Source organism: Aotus nancymaae, unplaced genomic scaffold (genome assembly GCF_030222135.1).
Source record: "Aotus nancymaae isolate 86718 unplaced genomic scaffold, 86718_ANA_hifiasm-v0.15.2.pri h1tg000025l, whole genome shotgun sequence".
Taxonomy (NCBI): Eukaryota; Metazoa; Chordata; class Mammalia; order Primates; family Aotidae; genus Aotus; species Aotus nancymaae.
The window spans coordinates 13812393-13828063 of NW_026988438.1; the positions used below are offsets into that span (position 1 = coordinate 13812393).

The following is a 15671-nucleotide window of genomic DNA, read 5'->3' on the forward strand; positions in this document are numbered from 1 at the left end:
ACGAAGGTGTTGGGAGTAGTTGTCTCTGGGTAGGTAAAGTGATAAAATTTGAAATTTCTTTCTTTTTTTTTTTTCATTTTATTTTTATTAAGCACTACATAACACACTGCATGCTACATAATATACTGTATAATCTTCTAGCAGGGGTAGATGACCATAACTGAGTTATTTTTTCATCAATTAGGAAAATGCTTCTTTAATCAGTGTTCTCCAAACCCTTTGACTCATAGTAAAGATCAACTCCAGAGATGCGCCTATCTCTTTCCATCAAATTCCATGGATACAAAACATGAGCAACCCTTTTTTTCTTGCCGCCGTTAGTGAACCTGTGGATGTACGCAGTAGACAGTCCTGGAATAAGCAAGCACACGCCCATGGCGGCGAGTCCAGGGAGTATCTCGAACCACATCTCTGCCCGGTTACCTAGGCCAAAACCCTACTTCTGGGTCCCTGAAAGGTGACTGAGCTTCGGCTCTCTTCCCAGTAAGCCCCGCCCTTTTTTTTTTTTTTTTTTTTTTTTTTTGAGACGGAGTCTTGCTGTGTCACCTGGCTGGAGTGCAGTAGCGCAATCTCGGCTCACTGCAACCTCCGCCTCCTGGGTTCAAGCGATTCTTCCGCCTCAGCCTCCCGAGTAGCTGGGACCACAGGTGCCTGCCACCATGCCCGGCTAATTTTTTTGTATTTTTAGTAGAGACGGGGTTTCACCGTGTTGGCTAGGATGGTCTCGATCTCGACCTCGTGATCGGCTGGTCGCAGCCTCCCAAAGTGCTGGGATTACAGGCGTGTGAGCCACCGCGCGTGGCCGTGAAATTTCTTTTTTTAAAAAAATGCTTATTCATATCAGTCATTTGTTTTTTTCCTAATGACCATATTTTATTTTGGTAATGAGAAAATATTTTTAATGCAAAAAGAAAAATATCACTTTGATATTGGGTTTCTTTAGTCTTTGTCAATAAAAGAATAATCTGAAATTTAAATTTACATATGCAGTTTGATATTCATATTAAAGCCACATTTTCAAGAGGTCTTAATCTGTTTCTAAGAAGAGTTACTCTCCAGCATTTACTATATAGCAAAAGGAGGGAGGTCAACCTCACATGTGGCACACTGTGTTCTGCAGATTTCATCTGATTGGGGAATAGGCCAATGTACCAAAAAATTAGTTCCAGGTGGCTGTAAGAGAAATGTTTTACATTTAATTGAATTTTTCTAGAAGGTATGTATATGTAAAGTATTCTCTGGAAAAGCTTATATTTAGTTGTTCACACTTATATGTATAGTTAAGAAAAGATAGTTCCCCCTAAGAAATGTGGGCCATGTGTAGATATTCTGCAGTGATTTGAGTTGCCAACAAGCAATATTTGTTGTGAATACAACATCAACCAGCACTTAGAGTCAGGGAAGCTCAGAATGTGCTCTTTTACATAACCTCACTCTATGCTTGCAAGAAAATGCGGAAGCAGCATTGAGGAAACTTCTTAAAATGCACATTCCAAGGTCTCAGATATTCGGATTCAGTGAATCTGTGATGTGGCCCAGGAATGGGCAATTTGAATGGGGGCCCCTACTTGAAGAAATGATGTTTTAAGAAAGTGTGCCTTTTTTTAAAAAAAAATATGGGGAGAATTACAGCAGAGAGCAGGGAAGAGCCTTCTTTAGAGCTCCAAGGACAGTGATATGTGGAAAAGAGACAAGAAGAATTGCTTTTGGTCCTAAACTTTCTCCATCCCTTCTTTACCAGGTGACAAACATTCCCCCTGAGTTGTATAATGTGAACCCTTTGACCAAATTAATCAATGGCTCAAAACTGGTTCTCTGGCAGTTATGGAAATCATGCTGTGTGAAAAAGCAACCCTTTTCTCCTCAAAGGATCTTGAAACCCTGTTAAGATAATGACTTAGGCCATACTTAAAAACCTGCCACCTTCAACCTTCTAAATATCTGCTCCTACAGATTGCTGCCCGGAATATGTGTGCTTTGTCTCTGCTTGTGCTAATGGTTTTCTGTGTTTCGTGGGAGACACGTGACAGCCGGTGTCATAGTGCTGCTGAAAAATGCATTCTCTCTGCCCAGGAAGAACCTGTATAAATATTCTCAATAAATAAATAACAGTTGTCATTTTCAGAATATGACAATCTCCAGCTGCCTGTGCTTAAAGTGAGCGACGTGTCATTTATCCTAATAGATGTGAATGCATGTATTGTACATACCAGTGAGTCACCTAATTCTTATTCACTACAGTCTTGGTCTCAGTTGGGGGCAAGTGCTTCTAACAGGGTTTGGCTGGATCAAATCACAAGCTGAAAAATCTTGGTCAATTATCGAAGCCCGAGGCTAAAGAGGGAGTTGTCTTTTCATACCTCCTCACAGACCCCTCCTCTTCCTGGGCTTACCTAAGACTCCAGTCAACCTCCCATCTGTGGAATTTCTGGGAATCTTTCTCCCCCCTGTAATTTAATGTGACTCAGTTGTTCTCTGTCCTGATAATACAAGTGGTGAGAAAGTCGCCTAATCCTACTGGCATCCCCTCTTGTCAGCACCTCTTTATTTCCCTCTTTAAAGACTCAACATGTTTTGATTTACAATACTCACCAAGATAACTGCAGGTGCCCTCTCTAAAAAGCAAGGTTAACTCACCTGAGATGAATTCTTTTATTGTAAACAAAAGCAACACATGAGCAGGAAATACAATTAATACAGGTGCTCCTCTGAAATTTAGCAAATATCTTCTGTCTTGAAAGGAAAAAAAAAAATCTTCATTGCCTGGAGGTTTGTTTCACACTATTTCAGTGAAGAAGGGATTTGAATTAGAATACATTTGAAGGAAAAAGGAATAGCCCTCTATGTCCAGGAGAGGCCCCAACAAAGACCCCATGTAAGGAACTGTAAATTAAGGACTCAGGTTATTCAGGGGTAAGCAAAGTGTTGACCTAAACTGACACTAATGTCAGAATTTCTGGGTAGAAGCTATCCAATGAAATCATCAGTTTTATATGGAGTGCATAAGTAGAGCTAGCTATATTCTCGCTAAGTAACTTTTTAAAGTACTCCACTTAAGGCAACCTTTGTAGAACCTGTCATTTGACTCTCCTTTGAAATATATAATGAATATATTAATTCAAAGAAAGTGTTTTTAACTCTGTTAGACGGAGGCAGATGTGCTAACTTTCTCTTCAGTTTGCTTGAGGTTCAGAGTTCGCTATTCTGGTGGTTGACAGTTCATTGTTTTAAAACTTCAGAAGTTAACCGAAAGTCTTTTATTGTAAATTGTAGGTAAATCTTTTCAGGTGGTGCTGAAGAGATTTGCTGTTCCTGTTTTAAAAAAAAAAAAAAAAAAAAAAGATCAAAAAACGAAATTAAGCAAAATAAATACTGCAGTCCTACCAAACAGCTTAATTTTGTGAATCTTGTGTAGTTAGAGAAAATTAAGATTAAAAGCCATGAAAAACAGAAGGGGGAAACTGTAGACTTAACAGGAACATCTGACAAGCAGTTACAATTAAATTGCCAAGTATATTACGTCTATTTTAAAAAATCTTGATCATTTCTCTAAACAAGTAATGTTTCTTCTGCCTTTTAACCCTTAACTCTTAGTCCTGATATTCATTTAATTGAGATAGTTTCACCAAGAAAAGTGTTACTTTTCATCTCTGGCTGGGGTCCTTTCTCATATGCATTCACCTGGGGAACCACATTCCTATGTTTGTAACCCCGACGCTCCCTCTAACAATCTTCTTCCTCCACAGAGCACACACATAAAATAAGGTTTCAACAAGTGCTTTTGGCATAGCCACACTTGCTCAGTGGTGAATCTACCCGCTCTTGGAATGACAAGATGACAAAGCTGCATGCTCAATTACACCTGCTCCTCTTTTTAAGTAATTGCCTTAGATCTTGCCAAATTATGTGCTAGTTTTCTCAGGCACTCTAATTTAAATTAGAATGAAGGTGCTAAACTTTTATCAATTACTACATCCTATTGTTTGCAGCAATGTCTTTGTTTTCAAGAATTCTATCTTTCATGACCCAAGTATAAATGGCTAAAGAATCCCGCAGTTTTGAACCCAAGTATATATAATCATTATGTTTCCTTAAACATAGTCTGTGTATATAACTGGTTTTTCTCTATCTGCATTTTAACATGACAAAAAAGAATGCTTGTCCGTGGAGTTTTCTGTGACTTGTAGAAATAAAAATGGCAAACGAGTTAAGTAAGCTGCCATATTTAGCAAATAAAAATACAAACTGCCTAGCTGAATCTGAATTTCTAATAAAAATGAATTATTTGTTAGTATAAGTTTGTCCCCTGCAATATTTAGGACATATTTATACTAACGAAAATTTCTTCTTTATCTGAAACTCAAAATTAACTGGGCACTCTGTATTTTATCTGGGAACCCTAAAGTTGAGTAAAGCCAAACTGATTTATATTCATGTGTTTCTGTGGGTAATATTTTACTGGGAAATGAATGAATTATATTCCAATTTTGATATTGGGGAAATATGAGAGGATTAATTTAAATGATAAGTAAAAAGTAAGATATAATTGACAATGAGTATTAGCCTGAATGGGGGCTTCATGCCTTTTTTCACATTCTAGTAAAATATAAATTTTCTCTGTATGTATAAATGTGAAACTCCATTGTTTTCTGCCTGAATTAGCATTTACTATTTTTGTGCATGACCCTCTAAAACACTTTCCATTACTCAAGTCATCTGCAGTCACTCAAAACTGGTGAAGCCTTATGAGAATAGCAAATGGAGAAATAGTAGTCTGATTAGAATTAGCTCAGTTTGAGGAAGAAGGGATTCTGCTTTAAATTGGGATTGTCATAGGAAAAATGTTAGGAAACAAATACCTAAGGTAATTTTCAGAGTCCAAAATAATTTCTTTTCAAAATCATAATTTCAGTACAGAATGTTCTAATTTTTACCTTTTTTAGTAGATGGGAATTTGATACCTGTAAACATTATAAATTGTAAATGTAGGCCGTAAATGACCTCATGTCACTGAAGATAGGAGAAGGAACCAGGGTTGGATGTCTCAGCAGTGGCAGCAGGTGGGGGACGCACACTGGGGTTGCACATGGGGAGTGCCAGGTGCTTCGAAAGTGGTTCATTCTGTGGTCTCACTTCAGCCTCAGGGATATCCCTAAAAGGTAGTTACTTATGTGGTCTTAAACTTGAGATCAGCTCAGCAAGAAGGACACACAGTGACCAAGCAGCACAGCCTGGACTCACACCCAAGCCTCAATGTGTGCTCTAATCTGGGGCTGGGTGGTTTCTACTCCCAGTGGGTTGAGTATCAGAACCACCTGGAGGGCCTGGTAGCAGGCGCCACTCTGTCCAGGCATGGAGGCAGCCAAGCAGAATGAGTCACCCCACCCCAAGCACAGGGGAGGACAATGGGAAGGCAGCAGAGAGCAGGTGGAAGGAGCTGCGAGACCAAGTCAACGGGCCTCCCAGCCATAAATTCCCATGCTGGAGTGCGGCCTTCAGGCAGGCAACAGCCATCATCAGAAAACTTTTACTTTTATGGTTCATGATCATTAGTAAAATACTGTAGTTACAAGATCAGTTGAATGCATTTTCTCCTTATGGTTTCTTTCCTCACAAATTTTATACTTTGAACCAATTTAAAAAATAGTTTTCATATAGTTATGTGCTACAAATTATTTTGATTATTAGAATTTTGCACTTTTCCAGTTTTATCATCTGTGTACTAATATTTATTCTATGTGTGAATTGGAATATTTCTTATTTACTTTTCTTCCTATTATTTTTTGAGACAAGGTCTTGCTCTGTCACTCAAGCTGTAGTGCAGTGGTGTGATTGTGGCTCACTGCAGTCTCTACCTCCTGGGCTCAAGCAATCCTCCTGCCTCAGCCTCCTAAGCTACCACATCTGGCCTATATTTTCTTTATATTTAACATCAGTCTCATAATAATTCTCACTGTCTTTTTTCTTCCTTATTCTTTAAATACATAGAGTTCAAAATGGAAAGAGAGTACTGGTCCTTCTATTATTGTGATGAAATGAGCTTTTATTATGAAATAATATACCTATCATGTCAGACCTAATGTTGGCACTATAATTTTGAAGTTCCCAAGATGAAATACCTTTCTTCTCTCTCCCTCTTTTTTTTTTTTTTTTGCGGTGTGTGTGTGTTTATGTGTTTTTGTTTTTAGACACAATCTTGTTCTGTTGCACTGGTTGGAGTGCAGTGGTGTGATCACAGCTCAGCAGCCTCAACTTTCTAGGCTCAGCTACTTCAGCCTCCCAAGTATCTGGGACTACAGCTTTGTGTCACTACACCTGGCTAATTTTTAAATTTTTTGTAGAGAGGAGGTCTCACTACGTTGCCTAGGCTGGTCTCAAAGTCCTGGGTTCAAGGCGATCCTCCCGCCCTGGCCTCCAAAAGTTCTGGGATTACAGGCCTGAGCCATCTGTCCCTGCCAGCTTTCTTCTTAGTTGGCTTGATGAGGTGTAAGGCAATGATACTTAATCCTTTTAGGTGCTCTAATGGTTGAACGATGGCCATATAACATGTAATACTTTGTAGTTAACATGACAAAGTAGGTACTGGGTCTATTGGTATAAAGTTTTTCTCAACTGTCATTTTACCTAGCTTTCTACAGTGTTCAATAGTATGTGTTAAATATCTCTTCAGTGTCTGTGGGAAGATGCCAAATTTATTGAACAAGGTTATAATATAAATAAGTATATTACGTGTATAGATATGTATGTATGTGTATATATGTATTCTAATATTTTAAATATTTTATTTTACCGTAAACTATCTTACTCCCTAATGTTATCAACATCAGCAAAATCACCTATCAGTTGCTTTAGAAGAGTTCAAAATGTCCATTTTTCTCGGGAAAAAAACAAAAAAAGAAAGCCTTAATCATAAAGCAATAGAAAAAAGTAGCCCAAAAAGTTCAAGGTGCCCTGTGAGAACAGATCTGTCACCTGGCTGTGTACCAACCAGAAGCAAGGCACACACTTACTGCTTGCTGAGATTGTCCGAAGTGGAGGGCTGGAGAAATATTCCCAACACGGGGGAAAGAGAGAGCAAGAAATAAAAAGAAAGAGGAGCTCCAGGCAGATAGTGGAATGCAGGAGCGGTAATGGGCCAGAAGCACTGATAGCGCAAAATCGAGACTGCTCCAAGGAAGAGAGCAGGGGCTTTGTTCAGAAGAGAAAGAGAATGTGATTTTTCCAACTGAGATCTATGGAAATTAGTGTCTAAAATATGAAAGGTACCATGGGGAAAAAGAAAATTCTGTGGTCAAATATACTTGAGAAATACAAATACTCTCATCTTGGAGATTTACAATGAGTATCTAAACATTACATTTTCTGAGAAGTCCTGTTTTTTAAAAAATCTCTTTAATCTTCTTAATAAACATTCATGTTTAATATTGGTGTTCTCACACTTATTTGACTATGGAATTGTTTTTTTTAGACCACCTGGTAACATTCCCAATTGTATGAGTGGATGAAGCTGTGAACTCTTGTGTTTTGTGGTTAGTGGTTTTCTGGAAACCTGGATATGGATAATATCAGCACCTCAATGGTACCTGCACTTGGTAATGGGCAGAAGAGCAAAGTGGTTAAAAACAGGAGCTTTGAATTGAGTAATCCCTGGCTCAAATCTCAGGTCTTCTACCTGCCTTACCAAAGTCCCTGACTTCTTTATGCCTCTATTTCCTCATCTGTCAAAAAGGGGGGAAAAAATAAAGATAACAGGACCTATTTCATTAGTTGTTGGGGGGCATCAGATGAGGTATTTCCTATAAAACATGTACCATTGTGCCCAGCACGTGGGAAACAAAAACCTAAAGAAATCCAGCACTCAAATCTCTTCTGTGAATTCTCTAGGGAGAGTTTTTATCTGGCTACTCAAGTGGTTTTTGGAGAGTAGAGATTAAATGAATACTGCATCTCTGACCAAGGCAACATTGTGTCTGGGACTATGGTTAAATGTAAGTACGATCTTACCAGACTCATGGTGGGTTGAGAGGATTCTGTGAGATTACATGTGTAAAGGACTTTGTGGTCTAATGGCAAGTAGCAGGTATAGCTATTTCATTGTAGCAGGGAATGAACTGACAGGCAATATAAACAGGGTAAGTTGGGTCTCATATTCACTTTCACACATTTTCAATATCTTTTTGCTGGGACATAAACAGGCTCTGGGATTTGTGTCTGTGAGCTCAGGCAGGAAGAATCTTTCTTACCACTGGCAGATGGATTTGTGCAGGAAAGAAGAAAAATCTTGGAGAGGTGGTAAGCTCTTATAATGGAGACCAGAAAGCCAAGCGTACACTGTATTTTTCCTTGAATCACTGAAAAATTCCTGTCTTCATCCTTTTTAAAATTGAGAGGTGGCCAGGCATGGTGGCTCATTCCTGTAATCCCAGCACTTTGGGAGGCTGAGGCAGTAGGATCACTTGAGCCCAGGAGTTCGAGACTAGCCTGGGCAACATAGTGAGACCTCGTCTCTACAGATAATTTTTTAAAGCCAAAATAATTTTAAAAATTGAAAGGTGAGAAAATAGGTTTTAAATATTTTTAAATTTAGAAATAATTATAGATCCACAAGAAGTTGCAGAGATAATAGAGAGGTCCTATGCACCCTTCACCAATTTCTCCTATTGCTTACATCTTAGGTGGCTATTGCTGAATATCAAAATCAGATTGATATAAAGGCTGTATATAGTTCTAAGTTATTTTATTACACGTTTAGTTTCACCACCAGAATTAAGATATAAAGCAAAACACTTTATTTTACCTGTTTTACTCTTTTCGTAAGGCAGTCTTATAAAAAGAGTTCACCTTACTATGAATATTAGTTTTATTAATTTACTTTAATTTTCACAACTGGAGCCAGGGTTTTGACATTGTAATTCAGGATTTTTACAGGATTCTGAACATCTCTTCTATGACTGCAATGTGCTTCTCCTTTTCTCTTTGTAAATCTGGTCATCATATGTAAATACTTTAGGAAGTAGCTTTACATTCTAAGTCAGTTCTTCTCCTCTGTCATCATTTATGATTGCATTGGAGGAAATGTATGTGTTTTACAAAAGGCAAAATGTGCTGAAGAAAGAACCAAATGGTGAAACAGATCCCATTTAAAAAGCCATAAACAAGCTTACAGGACTAAGTGGTGACATGAATAAATTGCTTTTGCAGGAAAATTCAGACTTAATATCATTACTAAGCCACAGCTGAAAGGCATAACTATATTTCAAATGGTAGTAATGACTGGCACCATTGGATTAGAAATGATTTCATGATGGCATCATAATGATTTTTTTTAAAGAGAAACTTGGAATCTCATCATGGTAATTAGAAAAATAAAAATTCAATGATAATATGACTGTACTATATTCTTTGCCAGGTTTTCCTCTGGTCTTTAATACAAATATGTCAAGATTTAAGAGATCAATTCTCAGTTTTAGCGTGGTTACGGTTCCTACTTTCTTATAAGCATAATTGTGATATTCATAGTTCAACAAAATGTTGAACTCATTAGATCTGCATGCCTGTGACTGCTATTATAACCAAGAATTGTATCCATAAAATTAATTATTCACAATAAATAGAGAACAAAGCTTTGTTAAAATTGAGAGGCTGGGTGGGCATCTGTATATACTCACTAACTATACTAGCAAAAGGTCTGGCTCTGGCACCCAGCCTAGCATTAATTAGCAGCATTTTGCTGAGTGTGTTTCATAAAATAGGATTGTCCTCTAAGATGATTTCTCTGAAAATAATTCTGTTTTTTAAGCTGCAACTATGACATTATTGCTGTTAAATACAGATTTTCCCATATCTTTACCAATGTCTTGTGTTAGCATTCTCCCTTACATCTCAGTTATTTTAGGGATCATTTTTTCTTTGCTTTGACATTCTTCTCTTAGAATTTTTTTTAGAAAATAGATCTTTTAGTTTGTTAGAAATGTGCTTATTTCACATTGGAAGATATTTCACTGGCTATACAACTCTAGGTTGACAGTTATTTTCTCTTAGCATTTTGAAGATATTATCCCATCTTCTGATGGTCTCAATCAAATTGTCATTTGTTTTAAGTTATCTGGTATGTTTTTTTTTTCCTCTCTATCCCCTTTTAAGAACTTCTCTTTTCTTTGGCAATCTGCAGTTTCATTGTGTATCTAAATGTCTTTTTCTTTTTTCATTTATCTTACTTGTTTCTTATTGGGATATTGAATCTAAGGGTTTGTGTTTTTATTTTTTCTGCAAAATTCTCAATGTTATTTTGAATCATGCCTTCCCTCCAATCCTACTATCCTCCTCAGGAAATTTGATTAGAAATTTGTTAGACCTCCCTACTCTACCCTCCATATTTACTGATTTTATTCTGTCCAATCAGCTGTTAAAGTCTAATCTACTGTTTAGTCCATTGAGTTTCTAATTATTTAAAAACAATTCTTTGGTTCATTTTTCATTTTGCCTGGTTATTTTTCATAGTCTTTTATTTCTTAATAATACTTAAAGAGTCTCTTATTTCTTTAAGCATATTAAACATATCTATTTTATATCCTGCATATAGTAATTTCTGGTCACATAGTCTTGGTGGATCTAACATATTAGTGGCAGTGTTTTTTATTTTTTCCATTCTATTTACTCTTGCTCATGGTGGTTTATTTCCACACTTAATATGATAGTTTAAATTTTGACCTCATATTCCTTGGAATTTGGGCTGTGGAAATTTTTTGAAGCTCAAGTTTAAAGTATTTTTCCTTAGATATGATTTATTTTTGCTTCTATCAGTCACCTAGGGGCACTACATAAGCAGAACTAGTTCAAATTAAATCCTTAGCTCTGGATTTTTCAAGGGCATTGAATTCTTTGAAATCCATCCCCAAACCCATGTAAAGGCTTGCTGGTGGTTTTAATTTCTCAGGGAAACATTTTCCCAAACCCATCCATCAAGAACCAAGTTTAAGACAGCAAACATCTGTTTTATATTTCTCTCTGCTGGGTATTTTGTTAATTAATCCATACATTATTAATTATAAGTAATTTTATAGTAAGTAATTTTATAATTAATTGTAACATTCTTACCTTTTTACCCAAAGGTCACTTTGGAAGGTTTTGGGTTCATACAGGAATCTCTGAGCCAAACCTACCTTGAGCAGGCTTAGCCTTCTTTGGTCCTCTAAACAGATATGGTCCATTAAGGCCCAAGCCCTAGGCCACCAGCAGATGCTGGATGCTCTCAGAGCAGCTGCCAGTGACAGTACTTTGTTTACTCTAAGCGGCCATACCTTCTCGTGGTTAGGGCTCAGTTTCTTGCCAGCTCAGTTATTTATTTAAAGATCAAATATTGTATGCATCTTTTCTTTTTTTTTCTTTTCTTTCTTTTCTTTCTTTCTTTCCCTTTCTTTCTTTCTTTTCTTTCTTCCTTCCTTCCTTTCTTTCTTTCTTTTTCTTTCTTTCTTTTGTTCTCTTTCTCTCCTTCCCTCCCTCCCTCTCTCTCTTCCTTTCTTTCTGTTTTTGAGATGGAGTTTCACTCTTATTGCCCAGGCTAGAGTGCAGTGATGCAATCTCAGCTCACTGCAACCTCTGACTCCAGGGTTCAAACAATTCTCCTGCTTCAGCCTCCTCAGTAGCTGGGATTACAGGTGCATGCCACCACACCTGGCTAATTTTGTACTTTTAGTAGAGATGGGGTTTCACCATGTTGGTCAGGCTAGTCTCGAACTCCTGACCTTTGGTGATCTGCCCACTTCAGCCTCCCAAAGTACTGGGATTACAGGCATCAGCCACCATGCCAGGCATATCCATCATTTCTAATTGTTCTATATTAAGAAGGTTTTTATGACGGCTTCTTAGCCATATTACCTAGAACAGAATTCAGAATTGCATTTAAACATGGAAAGAAAATACCTCAAGAACTAAGGACAGTAAAATTGTCAAGTAAATTGAATGGTGGACTTGAGGAAACAGAGGTAGAAGGAAGTGTATGTATTTATTGTTCATAGCAGAAGGCAAGATGATATGTATTTAAAATGGAATTAAATACATATGAAATTATAAAGATAAGCACTGTAAACCATAAAAAAGATGATAAAACCTTTCAAATAGGAGGAAAAAGCATGCACAAAAACAAAGTAAAGTGAACACAGACAGAGTGTAAATGACAAAAGAACACAAGAGTTTAAGAAAATACTTGCAAATAAACAAAGCACAGTGAACCAGACAATGTAATAAAACATAAAAGTCAAGGGGAACTAAATGTTAGAATTAAGATACGATGGCAGAACTAAAATACACAATAAAGATAAATCTTACAGACTCACTTATGAAAATACTTTCAGACTAAGTTACAAATAAAAATTCAACTTTCTGCTAAACTGAACAAATGCTTCTGAAACAAAGTGTCCCAGATGGTTGAAAGGAAAAAGATTAATACACTGTAGTATACCTATGGAAACACAAAATTGTGTAGGGGCTGTAATATCAGACAAGATTGAATTCACAGCAAAGAAACATTACATAAAACTAAGAAGGCATTGTATAATGACAGATGCTATAATTCACAGGAACGTGCAATAATCATAAACACTTATCTACTAAGTAGCATACCATAAAGATTCCTAAGGTAAAACTTTAACATATACAAAGATAAATGGATACACAGAATATAATAATAATAGACGTACATTTGTCATCTTTTTGAAGTGGATCAAAATAAGTAAAAATAGGATTTTTCCTTTTTTGGTGAGTTGAGTTCCTTGTAGATTCTGTATATTAACCCTTTGTCAGAAGTATAGTTTGCCAATCTTTTTTTCTCATTCTATAGGTTGTCTGTTTACTCTGTTGACTGTTATAGAATGGCTATTATTAAAAATTCAAAGTGGGTGGATCCCACTGTGGCACCTCACAGCCACTGTATCCAGACTGCCTCTCTAGATTCCTCCTCTCTGGGCAGAGCATCTCTGAAAGAAAGGTAGCAGCCCCAGTCAGGTGCTTATAAACAAAACTTCCATCTCCCTCGGACAGAGCACCCAGAGGAAGGGGTGGCTGTGGGCACAGCTTCAGCAGACTTAAATGTTCCTGCCTGCCAGCTCTGAAGAGAGCAGTGAATCTCACAGAACAGCACTTGAGCTCCACTAAGGAACAGACTGCCTCCTCAAGTTGGGTTCCTGACGCTTGTGCCTACTGACTGGGAGACATCAGATACCTGATGTCAACAGATACCTGATACAGGAGAGCCCAGCTGGCATCTGGTGGGTGCCCTTCTGGGACAAAGCTTCTAGAGGAAGAAACAGGCAGCAATCTTTGCTGTTCTACAGCCTCCACCAGTGATACCCAAGCAAATAGTATCTGGAGTGGACCTCCAGCAAACCCCAGCTGACCTGCAGCAGAGGGGCCTGAACTGTTAGAAGGAAAACTAACAAACAGAAAGAAATAGCATAAACATAAACTAAAAGGACCTCCACACAGAAACCCCATCCAAAGATCAGCAACATCAAAGACTCAAAGAAGACAAATCCACAAAGATGAGGAAAAACCAGTGCAAAAAGGCTAAAAATTCCAAAAATCAGAATGCCTCTTCTACTCCAAAGTATTACAACTCCTCGCCAGCAATGGAAGAAAACTGGACTGAGAATGAGTTTGACAAGTTGACAGAGGTAGGCTTCAGAAGGTGGGTAATAACAAACTCCTCCAAACTGAAGGAGCATGTTCTAATCCAATGCAAAGAAGCTAAGAACCTTGAAAACAGGTTAGACAGACAGACTAAACTGATTAGAATAACTGGTTAGAATAACCAGTTTAGAGAAAAACATAAATTACCTGATGGAGCCTAAAAACATAGCATGAGAACTTCATGAAGCATACACAAGTATCAATAGCTGAATTGATCAAGAGGAAGAAAGGATATCAGAGATTGAAGATCAACTTAAGGAAATAAAGTGAGAAAACAGGTTTAGAGGAAAAATAATGAAAAGGAATGAACGAAGCCTCCAAGAAATATGGGACTATGTGAAAAGACCAAACCTATGTTTGATTGGTGTACTTGAAAGTGATGGGGAGAATGGAACTAAGTTGGAAAACACTCTTCAGGATATTATCTGGGAGAACTTCCCCAACATAGCAAGACAGGCCAACATTCAAATTCAGGAAATACAGAGAACACCACAAAGATACGCCTTAAGGAGAGCAACCCCAGGACACATAATCGTCAGATTTACCAAGGTTGAAATGAAAGAAAAAATGTTAAGGGCAGCCAGAGAGAAAGGTCGGGTTACCAACAAAGGGAAGCCCATCAGACTAACAGTGGATATCTCTGTAGAAACCCTTCAAGCCAGGAGAAAGTGGAGGCCAATATTCAACATTCTTAAAGAAAATAATTTTCAACCCAGAATTTCATATCCAGCCAAACTAAGCCTCATAAGTGAAGGAGAAATAAAATTCTTTACAGACAAGAAAATGCTAAGAGATTTTGTCACCGCCAGGCCTGCCTTACAAGAAAGAGTTCCTGAAGGAACCACTAAATATAGAAAGGAAAAACCAGTACTAGCCACTGTAAAAACACACCAAATTGTAAAGACTATCAACACTATGAAGATATTGCATCAACTAACAGGCAAAATAACCAGCTAGCATCATAATGACAGGATCAGATTCACACATAACAATATTAACCTTAAATGTAAATGAGCTAAATGCCCCAGTTAAAAGACACAGACTGGCAAATTGGATAAGGAGTCAAGACCCATTGGTGTGCCATATTCAGGAAACCCATCTCGTGCAAAGACACACATAGGCTCAAAATAAAGGAATAGGGGAATATTTACCAAGCAAATGGAAAGCGAAAAAAGCAGGGGTTGCAATCCTAGTCTCTGACAAAACAGACTTTAAACCAACAAAGATCAAAGAAAGGCATTACATAATGGTAAAGGGTTCAATGCAACAAGAAGAGCTATCATATTGTATACACACCCAATACAGGAGCATCCAGATTCATAAATCAAGTTCTTAGAGACCTACAGAAAGACTTAGACTTTCACACAATAATACTGGGAGACTTTAACACCCCACTGTCAATATTATACAGATCAATGAGACAGAAAGTTAACAAGGATATTAAAGAGTTGAACTCAGCTGGGAATGAAGCAGACCTAATAGACACCTACAGAACTCTGCACCTCAAATCAACAGAATATACATTTTCCTCAGCACCACATCACACTTATTCTAAAACTGACCACATAATTGGAAGTAAAACACTCCTCAGCAAATGCAAAAGAATGGAAATAATAAAAAACAGTCTCTCAGACCACAGGGCAATCAAATTAGAACTCAGGATGGAGAAACTCACTCAAAACTACACAACTACATGGAAACTGAGCAACCTGCTCCTGAATGACTACGGGGTAAATGACGAAATTAAGGCAGAAATAAATAAGTTCTTTGAAACCAATGAAAACAAAGACACAACAAACCAGAATCTCTGGGACATAGTTAAAGCAGTGTTTAGAGGGAAATTTATAGCACTAGATGCCCACAGAACAAAGTAGGAAAGATCTAAAATCGACACCCTAACATCACAATTAAAAGAACTAGAGAAGCAAGAGCAAACAAATTCAAAAGGTAGCAGAAGACAAGAAATAACTTGGATTAAAGCAGAA

General features: G+C 37.5%; 1 protein-coding gene and 1 non-coding gene across 2 annotated transcripts in view; one reads left to right on the forward strand and one right to left on the reverse strand.

The window, feature by feature from the left end:
* The window catches only part of LOC105716272 (uncharacterized), a 283931-nt gene that overhangs the window by 35510 nt on the left and 232750 nt on the right, over nt 1-15671 (forward strand). The window lies entirely within an intron of this gene.
* LOC110568991 (NADH dehydrogenase [ubiquinone] 1 alpha subcomplex subunit 1-like) lies at nt 70-477 on the reverse strand. Its single transcript, XM_064380297.1, has one exon. It carries the CDS (start codon nt 407-409, stop codon nt 197-199), a length of 213 nt encoding a protein of 70 aa, XP_064236367.1. The 5' UTR covers nt 410-477; the 3' UTR covers nt 70-196.